The sequence below is a fragment of the Leptonotus elevatus genome, chromosome 1 (genome assembly GCF_054856555.1).
Source record: "Leptonotus elevatus isolate MCC_2025b chromosome 1, RoL_Lele_1.0, whole genome shotgun sequence".
In the NCBI taxonomy this organism is placed as follows: Eukaryota; Metazoa; Chordata; class Actinopteri; order Syngnathiformes; family Syngnathidae; genus Leptonotus; species Leptonotus elevatus.
In genome coordinates, this window is record NC_141239.1 from 37,405,696 (window position 1) to 37,424,601 (window position 18,906).

The following is an 18,906-nucleotide window of genomic DNA, read 5'->3' on the forward strand; positions in this document are numbered from 1 at the left end:
TTGCTATAATTTTAGAATTTTTTAGGAGATTGAATTTGAATTGATGGTGTTTGTGAATGAGGCCTCGTCGCGGATCCTTCATTTTTCCACATACAATATGGCGGCGACGTTGACGCAATGCGTTCGCCGCCTCGATGACGCAGTGCATTGTGGTCCGTCGGTGTGTTTGCTTGGAGGAAGCTGTGTGCACCGGAATCTGAAGAATTCGAGGCGTCCGCCAAACCAAACTGTTCTTCCCTACCGCCGCTCTCTGCTCCTCTTTGTCTTCTCCACACTCTATTTTCCAGCGGACGCTTAAGGTAATGTTTAGAATATTTTCACTTTTTAGAAAATCATTCACATAAGACTTGACTCGGCTCGCTGGGGCTATTAGGCTAAAATTAGCATCGCGAGTTAAACAGGGAAAGCTAATCGGCTAGTTAGTGACTAGTTAAATGCTATCCATAATGCTACGAATGCTAAGTTAAACACTCAGGATTTTGACCACTCTGCATCGCCTTTTCGGAATTTGACATGATTAAAAGTGGTTCTTTTTTCCTCGCGGACGTCAACCATCAGCCCCGGTCCACACCCACTCGAACGTTAACCGTTATAAAAATAGTGTTTACGGTACTTAAACGATCCACGTGGAAACGCTTATTAAACTCTGTTTATGATTCGTACCTTTGTAAAGTAGTTTAGTGCAGTCACGCATTCAAAGTCTGGAGCAATACATTTTGGGTCTATTAATGACCCGGCTGCTTTTCCTGTTTTGAAGTCAGCGAGAGTCAGCGTTGTGTTTATTCGAAGACAGTATTAATAGTAAATCTACAGAAACCATTGAAACCTCATGAGTAGACAGTCTCTGTACCAGATTGTGTAGCTTTGCCGCACATTTCCATTTGCAGCCACTGTGGCAAGTGAGAAATATATTTGAGAAAAGACAAGCTTTAAAGAGACAGTCTGTAGAATTTTTTCAATGTTCGCTCATTTTAAAAACCCACTATTAATTTCAATAAAAAAAATATGTTCTACCACAACATGCATTTAAAAAAATATATAATCGTAGGTCTAGTAATTGTTAATTATATTACATAGGCCGTGCCACACCTTACAGGAGGCTGACATGCTTTTGCTACAGATACCTGAAGTAAAATAACTTTGTAAATGTAGTAATTGGTGGTCGGATTGTGAAGCATGGTCTCTAAAGCACCTATTGCACGTGATCTTCGGTCATTGCATTCTATTAGTGCACCACTGGATGGCAATAAATTCCACACACTGCTCCTTTAAAGAAGATTAGGAGCAATTATATGTAAACACACAAATTCTCAAATGGTATATATGCAAATATGCCCATCAGAATTTCATTGCTCACGCAAATGCATACCCACAATTCATGAGTCACATAGTAAATGCAAATATATGCACATGAATTGTTACTTACTCTCCACTTTTCTTCATGAGAAAGCAATTACTGTACACAGTTTCCATTTTAACTCTTTGACTGCCATAAACGTTATAAAACGTTTAGCATAAACCTAGGGAAGGGCGCCGAGGACGTTAAAAGACGTCCCCTATGGGTTTTTTTTTTTTTGTTTCAAAAACGGGTGCAGGAAAGCCTTGGGCAGCTGTGCTGAAAGTATCAGGCAGATATGATTAGTCAAAGACTCGTTTTGGCCCCTAGAGGGCAGCGATGACTCTCTTTGCACAAGGTTGGATGGGCCGCCCACCGTGGGCGTCAGTAGAAGACGTGAGGCGGAGCTAGAGTGTTGAGGAGACATGGCTGAATAAGCCCACAATGGCTGCCCAAGCAACCGGTTGCAAGCAGCTCACGCTTGAGCATTTTTTTCAAAGACGGAAAGCATCAATCAATACTAAAAAGCGCATTGATGTCAACGATGATGATGACTCCGAGCTCTACGCCAAAGTTGGAAGCTTTGGCGCGACTGTTACTATCACGTAGTAAGCCTCACCGGCTAAGCGCGGCTAGCGCTGCTAAGGCCAGAAAACGCGCACAATAGCCGGCCGGGTACTTCTGCACAAGCGGACATTCGATCGGGCGATGGAGAGTTGGCATCGACCAATGCAGATTGATGATGATGATGATGATGATGACTCCGAGTTTGACGCCAAAGTTGGAAGCCTGGACGTGTTTACGATCACGTAGTAAGCCTCACCGGCTAAGCGCGGCTAGCGCTGCTAAGGCCGGAAAACGCGCACAATAGCCGGCCGGGTACTTCTGCACAAGCGGACATTCGATCGGACGATGGAGAGTAGTCGAAAAGCATCGACCAATGCACATTGATGATGATGATGATGGTCACTCCCGAGGTTGACGCCGGAGTTGGAAGCATTGACGCGGCCGTTATTCTCTCGTCATAAAGCCTCACCGGCTAGCGCTGCTAACGCCGGAAAACGCGGAGCTGCACAAGCGGACATTCGATCGGACAATGAAGAGTACCCCGAGTCCAATGCATATTCATCGGAGGAGCGGGTACAGTCTGATCACGGAGAAGACACTGTTTCTGGACTACGATGCCACCATGAATGGAGTGGATAAAATGGATCAGAACATCTCCTACCACCCGGTATAGCAACTGAAGGACACGGGGAAGCGAGACGTAACGAAACCGTAGCATGATCCTGATATTAGACTTGATGACACACTGCAGTATATACTTGCTATTCCCCGGAAAAAAAGGCCTGCAAGAAAGTGGCGCATGCGAAGAGGCAATCTGTTGTGCAAATGCTGTTGCGTCTCTTTGCACGCAGGAGAGTGTTACAAAAAGAAAAACTGTCGTTGAAACATCCACATATTTGTAAATAGCACCACAGTTGCACACATTTGTAAATAGTTTGCCAAATTGTTGTCAAATTGTTACACTGTTGAATGTAAATAAACGTATTTTGCTATCAAAAAACACTTTTTCATTCTTGGTGGTAGTGTTTTATAGAAGTAAAGCACTATTTAGGTGTTTGTGGCATCATTCATGGACAAAAAGAAGTGTAAAATTCACTAGAATGCATGAAATAATATCGTTTCACTAAAAGCTTGATTTCTCCATATTTTGGTCCAAAACAGGCGAAATTGGGTCAAACTAACCATTTTCTATTGTTGATTACTAAAGAACGGAATAAGGTAGAAACAAACTTTTTTTTTCTGATGAAAGATGAAAGTCCAATCTTTAATTTGGTAGTATGTGTTTCCATAGTCCAAACAGAACATTTTCTGTGGACCTTGAAAGATCAGTCAAAATGCTTAAATCGGCTGGCACTGGCGGCATCCCTTTTCTGAAAACGTCTGGCAGTCAAAGAGTTAAACAGTTTAGCCAATAGAGGTGTTAAAAAAAATCGATTCAGCAATATATTGCGATATTACAATGCGCAATTCTTAAATTGATTCGATATGCGGCCGAATCGATGTTTAAACATCAATTTTTTAAATGGAAATATTCAGCAAAATGTCTTACTTTGGGTTAGGATTCACACTTTAAGCATGGAAGACTGTAATATTAATGGTATATTAAGCCTTAATATTTTATTTCAATGCTGTTTAAACATGAAACCGATTGCAACCTGTTAAATACTCACAGTTATAAGCCTGAATTTTCAGAGAAATAAATACATTTTCTTACAAATCTTACCGTGTACATTTACAAGTTGTTGTTCTGATTAGTATTTTCTAAATTTGAGTAAAAATCGCAATAATCAATTTATAGATTCGTATCGGGATTAATTGAATTTGAATCGTGACCTATAAATCGTGATACGGATCCAATTGCCAGGTACTCGGCAATTCACACCCCTGTTAGCCAGAACAGTCAGTGAATAAGAACAAAATTTGGCGTGAATTTCGTGAAACCGCTTTGACTGTGAGTAGTAATAGTCAAAGAAGCATATCACAAGCTGTAAGCTCACAGGAAGAGAAGCAGATCGTGTTTTTAATATATGTGTGTGTGTGTCTGTGGGGGGGGGGGGTGACATTTGAGCTCTCTCACAAGGCAAACCAGACTTCCTGTCTCTCACACTACCAAGTCTTGTAAGCGTTCAAGCATGAGAATTTATCACTACTAGTACAGTTACCAGTACAAAACGGATTTGCATTGGCATTGAATTCTCTTTCCGTTTTATCTTTTTTTATGGAATGTGCTGTCTGTCGTTCCAGGAGCAGTGAGGAAAAATCATGTCGCACGGTGACAAAATGAAGGTAAGTCTTAAAAAGAGATTATCTTTAACATTATTTGTTTTCCACCTTGACATGCTTTGGGTTTGTAATCGCTTATAATGCAGAGGTGGGAGTAAGTCCAGAAGGAAGTCACAAGTCTTAACCTTTTTTCAGTTTCAAGCAAGTCCTAAATTACTTTGACAAAAGTCATGTCAATTGCCAGCTAAATTTCAAGCAAGTCATAAGTCAAGTTTTACAGTCTTGCTCAGTCATAACCCACATTCATTTGTACATAAGCCACTCGGTGTTCAGCATCTTTATTTGCACTACTTGGCTGCACTAACCCATACTTTGTTGTCATTTTCCCAACCCGCTGTCCGTCTTACTTTGTCTTCTCAATGAAATGCATAAGCAAGATTAAGTTTACTTCATGTTTGACCAGACACTGTTGAGCTAACGTGAACTTAATGTACAGTGGATAATTGGATAATATAACAAAAAAAGTCTACACACTCGTGATGAATCTTTAGGAATCTCACAAACACAACTCTGCTGCTGATCACTCAAGATCAAAACAGCTGTCGTAAAGCATGGAGGCAAGCGGCATTGTGTGTTGTGGCTTTGTTTTTGTAGCTGGAACTGCAGCATTCGAATTATGAATGGGTTAGAAAGTAAATGTCAGAAAAATCCTACTAGAACATCTGAAATGTTTTTAGGGTTAATAAGAAACACTTAAAGTTAGTATAGAAATTAAAATTAATATAGATAAGCCAGCTGGGATAGGCTCCAGCACCCCCCGCGACCCTTGTGAGGACAAGCGGTTCAGAAGATGGCTGGATGGATGTTTTTTTTCCCCCTTTAATATTGTGATTGCGATTTAATATGCGGCTATTTTTTTCAAGGTCCTCTTCCCATGTATTTTTTAACAAACACAAGCAATAAATTCATATTTATTAGAACAAACAGTGTTTGATTTGTTATACGGGTACATAAATGTTTTGGTCTTACAGGTTAGTCTTGCTCTAAAATAAAGGCAACTGAACAATGAGCTTATATGAAATACAGTTTATATATCCAGTTCAATTACAGTTGTTAATTTAATAACAACACTTGGACTTGCGGGCTTTTAAGCGTGACGAGTGTTTGCCACACCATGTTAATACTTGGGCGGGCCACCCAAGTAAACTGGCCACCAACCAAGTAGATTTCAAGAAATGGTTATAAAAATATGTATATATTTTTTTTAACTAGTTGAATGATACATGTTGTAGGTCACATTAATGGTTTAGTTTATGCATTTATCATGGTCTTATTTTATTTATTTTTCACAAAAACATGACGTTTGAACAGGGGTGTGTAGACCTTTTATACCCACTGAAGCTTACCTGTTTTTGAAGTTAGACGCCGTCGTCGTTGTGTTGCTTATCCTTTCATACAGACCTGCAGAACTGGTGATGTGTCGTTCTTGCCTCTGTTATGGCAAAGAGCAATAAACACTCACTGGAATGAAGGGTGGTAGTTGCAACTAAGTGTGAGCCACCATTTTGTCCCTGAACACCTGAGATTTATCAAACAGCAATTGACAATTCGAACATCTGGGCATTTCTGATATTTTATATATAAATGAAAATAATCATCACCATCAAATTACAACAATCCAAAGTTCAATGCTTTTCAATGAGCGGAGAACTTCCTTTCACAGACTTGACCGCTATTTTGACTTGTGACGCAAACTCGGAATTGTCAGTAGTCAGTAACAACTGTCTATCTTCTCATAACTGACTAAATGAAGCTTCACGTGTTGTTTTTTGTTCCTACAGCAAGGCCAGTTCACCAACCCTGAAACGCCCGGCTATGTTGGATTCGCCAACCTGCCCAATCAGGTTCATCGCAAATCCGTTAAAAAGGGATTTGAGTTCACGCTTATGGTTGTTGGTAAGTTTTCATCACATTCAGATTGTTTTTGGCACTATTAGCTTTCATTGATCTGTGATAAGATAATTTTATTTCACAAAAAAAGAGCAGCAAAAAACACTGCTGTGTTGAGCCTAGTGTGTGTATTACACGTGACAACTCAGTCTAGTTGTTCAGCTGGAGTCTGCAACCGTGTAAACTCCTGATGTGAGGGCAGTGACTCGCCCCCGCCCCCACTTGGGAAAGGGGGATGGGGGAACGCTGCTGATCATTTTCCCTTTCAAGTGAACCCCGAGTGGAATGTGGCCCGTGTGCCCGCAGGGATTGTTACAAACAGTTAACGAGGCTCAAGCTTTTCCTGACCACGCTCAATATTTATTTCATCTTCTTGGTGAGCTTCTGCTACTTTTGTTTCAAGTCCTTTTAAAAGCACTTTCTTTCATGTGAAACTTAGATGCTGTTGCAGTTCTGTTGGAAACCTCAGTCACAAGATTCCTGCATCAAGTGGTTGCTTGAAACCATGTCACGATCACGAGACTTTTGCTGACAATTATGCACGTTTTCAGTTCTTGGCTAACTTTTACCACACAGATTAGCGGAGAAGAACAGAACAGAACAGTAACAGAACAAACACTGGTAATCTGGTGGGTTCAGTGCTCAAACGTATGCTACCCGCTCATTTTTGTTTTTTATTAATTTCGTGTATATTGTAATATAACTTTGTAGGTTATTTGTCACATTTGAAGGTGGAATGTGTTTTGAAATTTTATACTGCACCAGGATCAGAGAAATATTAGGGTGTGTGTGTGTACACACAAAACTATCATAATATTGAATGACATTCAGTTCAGCTGATTGACTGGGAGCACTGACACTGCTACTTTCTCACAATAAGGTGTGTTTAGGTCAAATTTCAACACCTCTTTAAGTTACCAAATATAGTTCCTTGTCTGATTATATAGTGCTACCTAATAAGATTTGTGTGGCGTCTTTGCCAACTGATCCAGAAAGCCCTCTGAAGCTCATCCGGACAGCCTTTGCAATCCCGAGAGTTAAAAAAAAAATCCAAAACTGGTTGGTGTACCTTTAAAGTAGGAAGCCAAAGAAAGTCGATTATAGATTCTTCCAAGCAGTACAAGCAAATAAACACATTTTCTTGATTCATGCTCTCTGATAATAATCAGTCGTCATGTGGAGCTGACAGATGACTAATCAAAACACATCTTCACCTTAGGTGGCAGGATTAGCCACCTGATAGCTCCGGGAAAGATTAACAGTGAAGTCAAATTTAGTATTGTGCCAATGGGTTTCCTGGTAGAGTGTTTCACTGGAAAGTGTCTTGTTACACTCTGCATAAGAAGATACACCAAGTCCATCAAACACTTATTTTTGTATTTCTTTGTGGCAAAAGGTGAATCTGGACTTGGAAAATCCACCCTGATCAATAGCCTTTTCCTGACTGACCTCTATCCTGAGAGAATCATCCCAGGAGCAGCAGGTACAACATGAACACGCACAAGTTGTCATGTTGCGGGGCTTTATGCACTCGCCGTCCTTTCGTTCTTAACAGAGAAAATCGAGAGGACGGTTCAGATCGAGGCGTCCACTGTGGAAATCGAGGAGAGGGGCGTGAAGTTGCGTCTCACTGTGGTCGACACCCCAGGATATGGAGATGCCATCAACAGCCAGGACTGGTAGGAAACTTGATTCATTAATGACGGCTGTGATAGTTCTCAAATTCAATTTATAGCTGATCAATCGATGGGATAATCCATCCATCCATCCATCTTCTACCGCTTATCTGAGGTCGGGTCGCGGGGGCAGCAGCTTTATGAGGGATTTCCAGACTTCCCTCTCCCCAGCCACTTCAACCAGCTCCTCCGGCGGGATCCCAAAGCGTTCCAGGGCCAATCGAGATACATAGTCTCTCCAGCGTGTCCTGGGTCGCCCCCGGGGCCTCCAAACTGTGGGACATGCTCGGAACACCTCTCCAGGGAGGCGTCCAGGTGGCATCCGAACCAGATGCCCGAGCCATCTCAGTTGGCTCCTCTCAACGCGGTGGAGTCGTGGCGGAGTAGTCCCTCCTGGATAACCGAGCTTCTCACCCTATCTCTAAGGGAGAGCCTGCGGAGGAAACTCATTTTGGCCGCTTGTATTCGGGATTTTGTTCTTTCAGTCACGACCCACAGCTCGTGACCATAGGTGAGGGTAGGAACGTAGATCGATTGGTAAATCGAGAGCTTTGCCTTTCGACTCAGCTCCTTCTTCACCACAATGGACCGATACAGAGTACGCATCACTGCAGACGCTGCACCGATCCGCCTGTCGATTTCCCTCTCTATTCTGCCCTCACTCGTGAACAAGATCCCAAGATACTTGAACTCCTCCACTTGAGACAGGATCTCATCCTCGACCCGGAGACGGCACTCCACCATTTTCCGACCGAGGACCATGGTCTCGGATTTGGAGGTGCTGATCTTCATCCCAACCGCTTCACACTCTGCTGCAAACCTCTCCAGTGATCGTCATCTGCAAAAAGCAGAGATGCAATGCTGAGGCCACCAAACCGGACCCCCTCAACGCCTTGTCTGCGCCTAGAAATTCTGTCCATAAAAGTTATAAACAGAATAGGTGACAAAGGGCAACCTTGGCGGAGTCCAACCCTCACTCAAAATGAATCCGACTTACTGCCGGCAATGCAGCCCAAGCTCTGCACAGCCGTATCAAGTACCCAGTACTCCCGAAGCATCCCCCACAGGACTCTCCAAGGGACCCGGTCGAACGCCTTCTCCAACTCCACAAAACACATGTAGACTGGTTGGGCAAACTCCCACGCACCCTCGAGGACCCTGCAGAGGGTGAAGAGCTGGTCCACTGTTCCACGGCGGGGACGGAAACCACACTGCTCCTCCTGAATCCGAGATTTTACTTCCTGACGGACCCTCCTCTCCAGCACCCCTGAATAGACCTTACCAGGGAGGCTGAGGAGTGTGATTCCTCTATAGTTCGAACACACCCTCTGGTCCCCCTTCTTAAAAAGGGGGACCACCACCCAGTCTGCTAATCCAGAGGCACTGTCCCCGATGTCCACGCGATGTTGTAGAGGCGTGTCAACCACGACAGCCCCACAACATCCAGAGCCTTTAGGAACTCCGGGCGGATCTCATCCACCCCCGGGGCCCTGCCACCGAGGAGCTTTCCAACCACCTCAGTGACTTTGAACCCCGAGATTGGACAGCCCACCTCAGAGTTCCCAGACTCTGCTTCCTCAAAGGAAGACGTTTCGGTGGAGTTGAGGAGGACTTCAAAGTACTCTGCCCATTGACTCACGACGACGAGGTCAGCAGCACCCCATCTCCACTATACACAGTGTTGATGGTGCACTGCTTTCCCCTCCTGAGACGCCGGATGGTGGACCAGAATTTCCTTGAAGCCGCCCAGAAGTCGTTTTCCATGGCCTCACCGAACTCCTCCCATGTCCGAGTTTTTACCTGAGCGACCGCCAAAGCTGCGTTCTGCTTGGCCAGCCGGTACCTGTCAGCTGGAGTCCCACAGGCCAAAAAGGCCCGACAGAACTCCTTCTTCAGCTTGACGGCACCAGCGGGTTCGAGGATTGCCCCCGCGACAGGCACCAACCACCTCACGGCCACAGCTCCGATCGGCCGCCTCGACAATGGAGGCGCAGAACCTTCTGACTCATTGTTCCCCGCCTCCCCCGGTACATGGGAGAAGTTCTGCCGAAGGTGGGCGTTGAAACTCTTTCTGACGGGATTCCGCCAGACGTTCCCAGCAAACCCTCACAATACGTTTGGGTCTGCCAGGTCTGACCGGCATCTTCCCCCACCATCGGAGCCAACACACCACCAGGTGGTGATCAGTTGACAGCTCCGCCCCTCTCTCCATCACCTCTGAATAGACCTTCAGAATAATTTATTCTAATGCTCTCCCATAGCTCTATTTCTAAAATAAATACTGGAGGATACCGAAGCAAACACACCTGAAATCTCACAAATTCAGATTTTTGAAAAAATGAACAGTTGAGCATTTAAAAGTTTAGAGAAAATCAAATGAAGTCACCTGTAAAGGTTGTAGTGCATTTTAGGTTGATCCTGCACTTACTATTTTGATGTGATGTATAATTTATTTGTATTTTATTTTTCCAGTTTCAGTACCATTATCAGCTACATTGACGACCAATTTGAGCGCTACCTCCACGACGAGAGCGGTCTAAATCGTCGCCACATCGTCGACAACAGAGTTCACTGCTGCTTCTATTTCATCTCTCCGCTTGGCCACGGGTGAGTCCAGCCAGTAAAGCTCCTCTTCCTCATCGGAACAGCAGTCATTGCTAAATTGACCGCCATCTCTTCACTCATGTGCCTGCTTGTTTCCTGCCGGTCGCAGCTTGAAACCTCTTGATGTTCAGTTCATGAAGGCCATCCACAATAAGGTCAATGTGGTTCCTGTCATCGCCAAGGCGGACACGCTCACCCTCAGAGAGAGAGAAAGGCTCAAGCGCAGAGTGAGCATAACGTTATTCATTCATTTTCTTGTCACTTCCTCGTATTATCATTTGCAAAGTCTTGGGGAATCCATATCCTGACTCTAACCATAACTCTATAGAGAACCTACAAAAAAAAAAAAAAGTACATACTTTTTTCCTTTAAAGCTACTGAATGTAGAATATTCCATTTCGAATCGCTACTGCAACCAGCTGACGAAAAATGAACCCGCACATTACCGTTCTTGACATACACACCACGCACATTACTGCACATCTGCAGACAGGGCGTGGGAAATTCTAACCCGAATCCAGTCTGAAAACTATTGGCCAGAGGCTTGCAGGAGTACCCATTGTGAACAGCTATGGTGTTAATCTACTAATTAGAAGGCATTTCAGTCATAAATGGACAAATAAAAAGCTAAGTTATTTTTGGGGAAAAAAAGTTCCATATTGCAACTTTAAAGTTTAAGCCTTAAAATGCCCCTCCCACACAAACCCATTTAAACATTAAAATAGACTTTTTAAAACTCATTTAAATGTATTCAAATACACAAAAAGCAAGCACGTGTACAATATGCACAATAATAATGGGGGGAGGGGAATTTTATATTCAGAGGTGTCAAAACTCATTGTTATTGCGGGCCACATTATAGTTATGGTTTCCCTTAATTAAAGTGCCGTAATGACTGAAATTATCAGAAAGGATGGGACTTTTTTTTGCCCCCATGTCCCGTGAATTTGTGTACGCGAATCCACCTTTAATTTAAATTAACGCCCATTGAAATGCATTGCGTATTTATTTACTTATTTGTCTATGTATTTATTTATTTATTTATTTCACAACCTCACTCAAAAATGCTCCTAAACATTAAATATACATTTATACATGGGAGTAAAAATTGTGAAAAAGAAATTACAGTAATTTCTGGACTATAAGGCGCACCTGACTATAAAGCCGCGCTAGCTACATTTGGGGAATACTCGAGTTTGTTACACATATAAGCCGCACCCGACTGTAAGCCGCAGGTGTTTTAATGTTACCGCACCAGGTTTTCCCGCTACTTTGCTACGCAAATTGTCTCGCTCTCGTTCTGTCTCGCCTACTGACACTGTATTTGGGCTCACTTGCTTTGTTTTGCTCTGCCTGACGCTCTTGCGCTTCCTTTATATTTGCGCCCCCCTCTGATCTGATGTATTAGCCGCAGGGTCGAATGCAAGTGAAGAAATTTGCGGCTTACAGTCCAGAAATTACTGTCATTTGAAGTCGATGTTCCATCAGGAGAGTTATGAAAATATTTTATTAAGGTTGAAAAGTTCCTAAGTGCTACTTTAAATCTTTGAATATGCAAATACGCGGTTTCACATCTATGCAGGGGTTGGCTGTATCTCTCTATTCTGAGTATCTCGAGCCTTGATAACACATCAAGAAGAAAAAATCCAATCTAACCTAAATTGTCTAATTTGTGTCGAGTTTTAGTTTGTTTGTTTTTTCTCTCTCTATTTTTGAGCTTCCATGCTCCCAACTTTGTTGGAACATCTTATTAAAACCTGTGGATTAAGAATGCAATGTCATGAAATTATTATTAATGCCAATTTGCGGTGAGCGAACTCTTATTTTTAACCACAAATTGAATTTGAAATAAGAAGACACGATAATTTTGGGCAACCAAATATTTAAGTATACAATTATTGTTCAATCGAATATAGAAGGGATTTTCGTGAGGGATGATGCTTGTAATATGTTAAATGTTCAGATCAAGTAGAGACATTTAATTTGCTTTAGTGAGCCACATAAATTAAACACGCAACATCAGCTGCTTGGTCTTTCAATGTTCATTTATTTCAGGAAGCAATCAAAATCAACAATTTATCAATAGTTATATGCAATTCATAATTACTGTTAACATGACCAAACATCATAACTTTTGTTTTGTGTAAATTTTGAGATGATTGATTTATGTCCATCGACTTTTTGATTGCTTTGAACTCCTTGTTCAGAACAGTTACCAACTCATTAGTGTTTTTAGTATTACTACTATAAAATATGTTTGTGTCATCTGCAAATAGTATAAGCTTTAGTAATTGTGATACATAAAAATGTCATTTATAAATACATTGAAAAGCTTTGGACCCACTACGGAGCCCTGGGGAACACCACAGGCTTCCGTGTTGGGTCCAAAGCTTTTCAATGTATATTTAAATGATATTCTAAATGTATCACAATTACTAGTCTTGCATTGTGACACGTGTTCATCAGTGTTGTTGTGTGGAATGAGAACCGCACCTGTCCTTAAATATTGTGACAAACGCTTGATACTAACCTTTCATTTATGTATTACTTGACTCAGATTCTTGATGAAATTGATGGACATGGCATCAAGATTTACCACCTGCCCGATGCTGAGTCGGACGAGGATGAAGACTTTAAAGAGCAGACCAGGATCCTCAAGGTAAACTCATGTTTCATCCGTGATCCCTGTTGGCACGCGTCATGAACGAAAGCATTTAAATGTCTTGATTAGCCAGCAGGTCCGTTCATGCGAGTCGCTGATCTTCTTGTAGGCTAGCATCCCTTTTGCAGTGGTGGGCTCCAACCAGCAGATCGAGGCCAAGGGGAAGAAGGTGCGGGGCCGCCTGTACCCCTGGGGAGTGGTGGAGGTGGAGAACCCCGAGCACAATGACTTCCTCAAGCTGCGCACCATGCTGATGTGAGCACAGACGCTACTTGAAAACATGCCTGACCTCAATTGTACCAAAACGCGGCCAACCAAATGTTTGTAGCTTGCACGCAAGAGCAATGAAAAGAAAGCCACATTAACTTATTTACTGCCATAAATTCATTTAAAAAAAAAAGATTACTTTTTTTTAATTGTAATTATAATCACATGACTTCACTAGTTAACTCACGATTAAACACAAATTTTACATCTGTTCTAAATGTACAATAAAAAAATTATAGGTTTTCATACTCTTGTTAACAAAAGTGGGAAAAAATGGTATACTAATAGAAATAGTTTTAAAAAGATTTTTGACGTTTATAGCCTTCAATGGCTTAATAGAAATAGTTTAAAAAGATTTTTGACGTTTATAGCCTTCAATGGCAGTCAATGAATAAAAAAAGAAAAAGAAAAGATTATAAAAAATTCGGGGCATCAGGTGATTAAAGTTTTTAATCGTAATTAATGGCATGATTCACTAGTTAACTCGTGATTAATCACAAATTTAATATCTGTTCTAAATAAAAGTGGAAAACATTTTTAAACTAATAGAAATAGTTCAAATGAATTTTTGACGTTTATAGCCGTCAATGGCAGTGAATGAGTTAATTGATTCATTTATGACATCAGGTTCACTTTTTGAATGGAACTGCCGGGTGGGGGCGGGCTCCGTTTTCCCGGCTATCTAATTTGCTGAGATGCACGAACGTCACCATTTTCCGCAACCCCACAGAACCCACATGCAGGATCTCCAGGAAGTGACCCAGGACCTGCACTACGAGAACTTCCGCTCGGAACGCCTGAAGCGCAGCGGCAGGTTGTCCTCCCATGGTTACGTTCTGTCCCCTGCGTACGTACTGCCTGTCTGTCCGCTTGCTTTCTCTGCACCTCCTCCCCCCGCCTCACAAATACAACATTATTACTTTATTTACATTATTAAAATTACCATACATTTACATCAGACACACCCATGAAATAAGGTGCCCTATTCAACACAGACACACCTTTAATCCAAATATACAAAAACAACCAGAGGCCTATATTTATATATCCGTGCAGATGACATCATTTGTAGATGTAGTTTGTATTTATAACCTTCATTAGGTTTTCTGTAGTGTCAGTTGTACTGTAGTTCTAACTCATCATTTTGCATGTCAACGACGCTGGCAAGGAGCAAGTCCAACAGCTGAAGGATTGTGTGTTGCCTTGGGTCCGCATCAGGGCTAAGCAAAATATTTTTTTATTTTTTTTTTTTTTTTTTTTTAACAGCAACATTCATTTAAGTGATTTTAAGTCATGAAGAAGTATTAGCTCAATCAAGCATTTAGGGTAAACATTTTTAATGTATGAGTAAGTTGCATCACCTATGGTAAAATGTTTTCTATTTTAATAAATAATAGGCTAATTCATTCTAATAAGGAATTATTAAGGAATTATACGTAAAATTTTAAAAACCAAAATTGACTTTGTTTTTGGAAGCTAGTCTACATAAAGTACAAATATTATTATTTTTTAATCACTATTTAATAAAATAATTGGCTTATTATAAATCGGTTAAAAAGTGAGAATGAATTATTTTAATTATTAAAATAATTTTACATAAAATACAAATTAGTAAAACAATTCATTTTAAATTGCACTTTATAAGTAGATGGCTAGTTTGAAAAATGTATTGTACATAAAATAAAAACAGCATGAATATTTATGAAGCTAAACCATTTTACATAAAATTTGCCATTTCACATAATAAAAACAACAGTCAAATGTAAAATAAAATAAATTAGACTATTTTTAAATAATTGGCTAATTTCTTAAAGATAAATGAATTAAGTTAACCCTGATAACAAAATGAATGAACATGAATAAAAATGTTCATTTTAAAAAAAAAAGGATCATTTTTACAGTACTTAAAAAAAAAAAAGTACAGCAAGTAAGAATGTATTTTTATTACGTAATCTATAGCACTTTGAGGTTTGATTTCAAATGTCTTCTACAAATAAAATGTATTATTATTAATATGAATATTATGAATGAGCGAGCAATCAGAAGTTTGCCCATGCCTGGTGCGCGTGGATTAGCGTCTTCTTTGTGACTAGCATGTGTAGTTTGTAGCGGACTTGAAGAGGTTTGCCACGTTGTCTTTTTAACAAATCATCAACCTCAAAATGGCTCCCAAAAAAGTTGTTTTCAGTTTTCCCCTCTAAAGCCAATCCAGGATCAAGGACTGGTTTTACTGGTCTTCGCATTACCCGGCCATCTCCGCTATGATGGCGCTCCGGTCTTGATTTGTCCGATCCCGTGCGTGGAATATTGGAGGTATTGTTTTTTTTGTCGAGTATGTCCTCAAGTGGGGGAGGTATTGCTGTCTCCCACCCTGACTTTCACACCTTCTGCTGCCTTTAATCCAACCTCACTGCTTTCATCTACCTTGTAGATAGAAGCCCCTCTTTCCTCTAGCAGACAACTTTACTAACGCAATGACCCCCTTTTCCCACTTCTCTCATTGTGGCTTTTGTCACGTTTGCCTAATATTAGCTGCACTCCTGCCAAATAAACCTGACACAGAAGCGACTGCACATCACTTACACGGAAACTTCACACTTTGATTATTTTTTTTGGCTTTTGGTTGGTTTATCCACACAATCCCCAAAATGTTAGGGATGGCTTTTGGGTGAAATTTCAGAATGAAGGAATGTCCATTTCCTTGGCTTTCCAGTCCCTCAGTAGATGACGCGCACCCCTGTTGGAATGGCAAGTTTTTGTGACTTAAAAATGAGACCCAGATAAACCATTTCAAAACTTTGTTGACCATCAGTGTGATTTATAAAACTGTACTACACCTTGAAACAAGTTGAAAAATCTTGGTTACACGAGTGCGCACGCCTGCTTGGGCTTGTGGCCGTCTTCAGAATTAGCCAATCACATTCATGATAAATGGGAGTCAGCACACAGTTGCCCTCACTTCAATTTGAATTCCTAATGAGGTGAAGACGATCTGGTGGGCTTTTGTTAGAGAACAAGTTGTGCAAAAAGTACCGAAAAGATGAATCAAAGGATTAGATTGGAAAAAAATAAAAATAAATTAATCACCTGTAAAACCCTATAAACCCTGAAATATGAAATATGAGAGAAAATTCTGATTCTTTGTGAATTGTATTTATTGGTCCTTTTGACCAAACTTCCACATATGACTTTTGATTTGTCATATTTGATACATTCGGTTACAATGCTCTAAATTTGTACATATATAATAATATACAAACATATTAATATTTCCAAAAATCTGTAAGAACATTTCCCACTATTAACTCATTCACTGCCTTTGACGGCTATAGACGTCAAAAATTCATTTGAACTATTTCTATTAGTTTAACATTTTTTTCCACTTTTGTTAACAAGAGTATGAAAACCTATATTTTTTTAATTGTACATTTAGAACAGATATAAAATGTGTGATTAATCACGAGTTAACTAGTCATGCGATTAATTACAATTAAAAATTTCAATCACCTGACGCGACTTAAAGATTATTAAAAATTTGGGGCGTCAGGCGATTACATTTTTTAATCGTGATTAATCTCATGACTTCACGAGTTAACACACAATTACTCACACATTTTATATCTGTTCTAAATGTACAATTAAAAAAATATAGGTTTTCATACTCTTGTTAAAAAAAGTTGATTTTTTTTTAAACTAATAGAAATAGTTAAAATTAATTTTTGACGTCTACAGTCGTCAATGGCAGTGAAGGAGTTAAGTATTGGGGCGAGGCTGGAAAAGCCAACAGCTAGGTGATACTGCCCTCTAGTGGATTATCCGTGCAATGCGTGTGTCAGATCATATACGTCAGGGTTTTAATGGGGGGAAAAATTTGTACTCATGAAATAGAGGCTCAAAATGTTTTGTATTTAATATGATACGGTTTGCTTTATAGAGTTTAAAGGGGTGTTTGCTGTTCGCCCTGAAATTTCACCCTGAAGTAGTTATAAAATAAATAAAGCATGTGTCTCTTCAAGTATCATTTTAGTAACTGTGTGTGTGTGTGTGTGTGCGTGACTGCTGCAGAAAGGGTCCGGAACCGGAGGAAATGGACAAGGATATGATTCTGCAGGAGAAGGAGGCTGAGGTGGGGGGTGCCACACGTTGCCATCGACTTCACAATCACCTGCATCATTTTCCCCAGAAACAATCGAGTCATACCCCCGCCATTTGTTGTCGCGTGTGTTCCAGTTGAGACGAATGCAGGAGATGATCGCCAAGATGCAGGCCCAGATGCAGAAGCAGGGCGACGGGGAGGGAGACGTTTGAAAGGATGATGAAGTGAGTGAAATTCACATAACAAGACTTTGGCTGCCACATTAAGCTATATTTTTGTGGGAATAATGGAGCATTTAGCGGCCTCAAAGAAGTGTAATTCCTATTTCATGGCCTCAAAGAAGTGCTGTTTCAAAAAAAAATAAAACATTTTTTTAATGTGTTTTGTATTGAAGGTTATTTGCAAGACCACTTGGTTTTGAGCAAAGACCAACGAAGGACAGCTTGAGGACAACAGCCATCTGGTTCTTGACTCGTTCATTCAGTCCCACTTGGGATCTGGATTGCTGATAAATATATAGTAAAGTATATTCAAACAGTGTTAAAGTTGTATATCCTCATAGTTGTATTGTGTTTTTAACACATTTGCCAGTCACAAACAAATGACCTTAGATTTTGAGTGGGATCTAAATCATCTGTTACCCTTCTTTTTTTTTTTAATTGACACATTTGACATTGACTAAATTCTTCCTGTGTCGTTGGACCTCAATGTTACAATCATTCTAGTATTTTCCCTCTGAAAAAGCTTGACTGAGAACCACTTGTCGTTGTGTGAGGGTGAAAAGCTCTTTGGTAAAGAAGTGTGCCATGAAGTGTTACTGATGTTCTTACCCTCATGCATGCCGCGTTACATCCAGTCGGAGGCCGTTTTTGAAGTTGTGCGCTTGCGTAATCCCTCCTTCCCGTGAAGTCCGCATGAAAGAGTGGCCGAAGACAAACTGTTACGCGTGATACCGTTGGCTTTACAAATGAAGGCTATTATTGATTCATTACATTTCTTTGTCAGGTGAAAGCTTTTCGTTTTTGTCGTGCCCCAGCGAGAGCCAAATATGTTGTCGAATTCAAGGCAAGAACTTCTTTTTGTTAACAACTTTTTGTTGTTATCTAAAGTGGCCCATATTCATGCCAATTATTCCCTCACCAGCCAAACGGAGCTCCTGACATTCCTCTTTGAGCTGTTTTTATCCAATATTAATGCACCAAATATTGTTCTTGATGTATAATGTTGTAATAAAAGTTTTATTCTCAAATTCTAGGCTGGAGTGTTTTGCATTTTGTGTGTGTGTTGTGAGCTCATGTCAACAGTAGAACTGTGATCATAAAAATAATGGATAGATCAATAAAACGGTAGTGCTAGGGGTGTGCCCAAAAATCGATTCTCATTTAGTATGATTCAGAATCGATTTTAAATGTCCCAAAATCGATTTTACTTAAATTATTTTATACTGTCTTGCCTTTGTTTGTGTGTGCCTTTATTGGGAGCGCTGTTCATGTTGTACCCGATTTGGCCACTTAGGGACAGTGTG

At 40.7% G+C, this 18,906-nt stretch overlaps 1 protein-coding gene across 2 annotated transcripts; it reads left to right on the forward strand.

The window, feature by feature from the left end:
• The first annotated feature begins 152 nt into the window (after positions 1-152).
• Positions 153-18,630, forward strand: septin2 (septin 2). 2 transcript variants are annotated; one of them, XM_086096931.1, is made up of 13 exons: positions 153-299; positions 4,148-4,189; positions 5,968-6,082; positions 7,473-7,559; positions 7,632-7,755; positions 10,225-10,359; positions 10,466-10,583; positions 12,914-13,015; positions 13,128-13,273; positions 14,016-14,132; positions 17,351-17,411; positions 17,516-17,605; positions 17,776-18,630. In XM_086096931.1, the coding sequence occupies exons 2-12, from the start codon at positions 4,166-4,168 to the stop codon at positions 17,591-17,593; spliced, it is 1,107 nt and encodes a 368-aa protein (XP_085953057.1). In that variant the 5' UTR covers positions 153-299; positions 4,148-4,165; the 3' UTR covers positions 17,594-17,605; positions 17,776-18,630. The 2 variants fall into 2 exon arrangements, with proteins under 2 accessions (XP_085953057.1, XP_085953064.1); XM_086096938.1 differs by having other exon boundaries at positions 14,016-14,099.
• Positions 18,631-18,906: the final 276 nt, after the last annotated feature.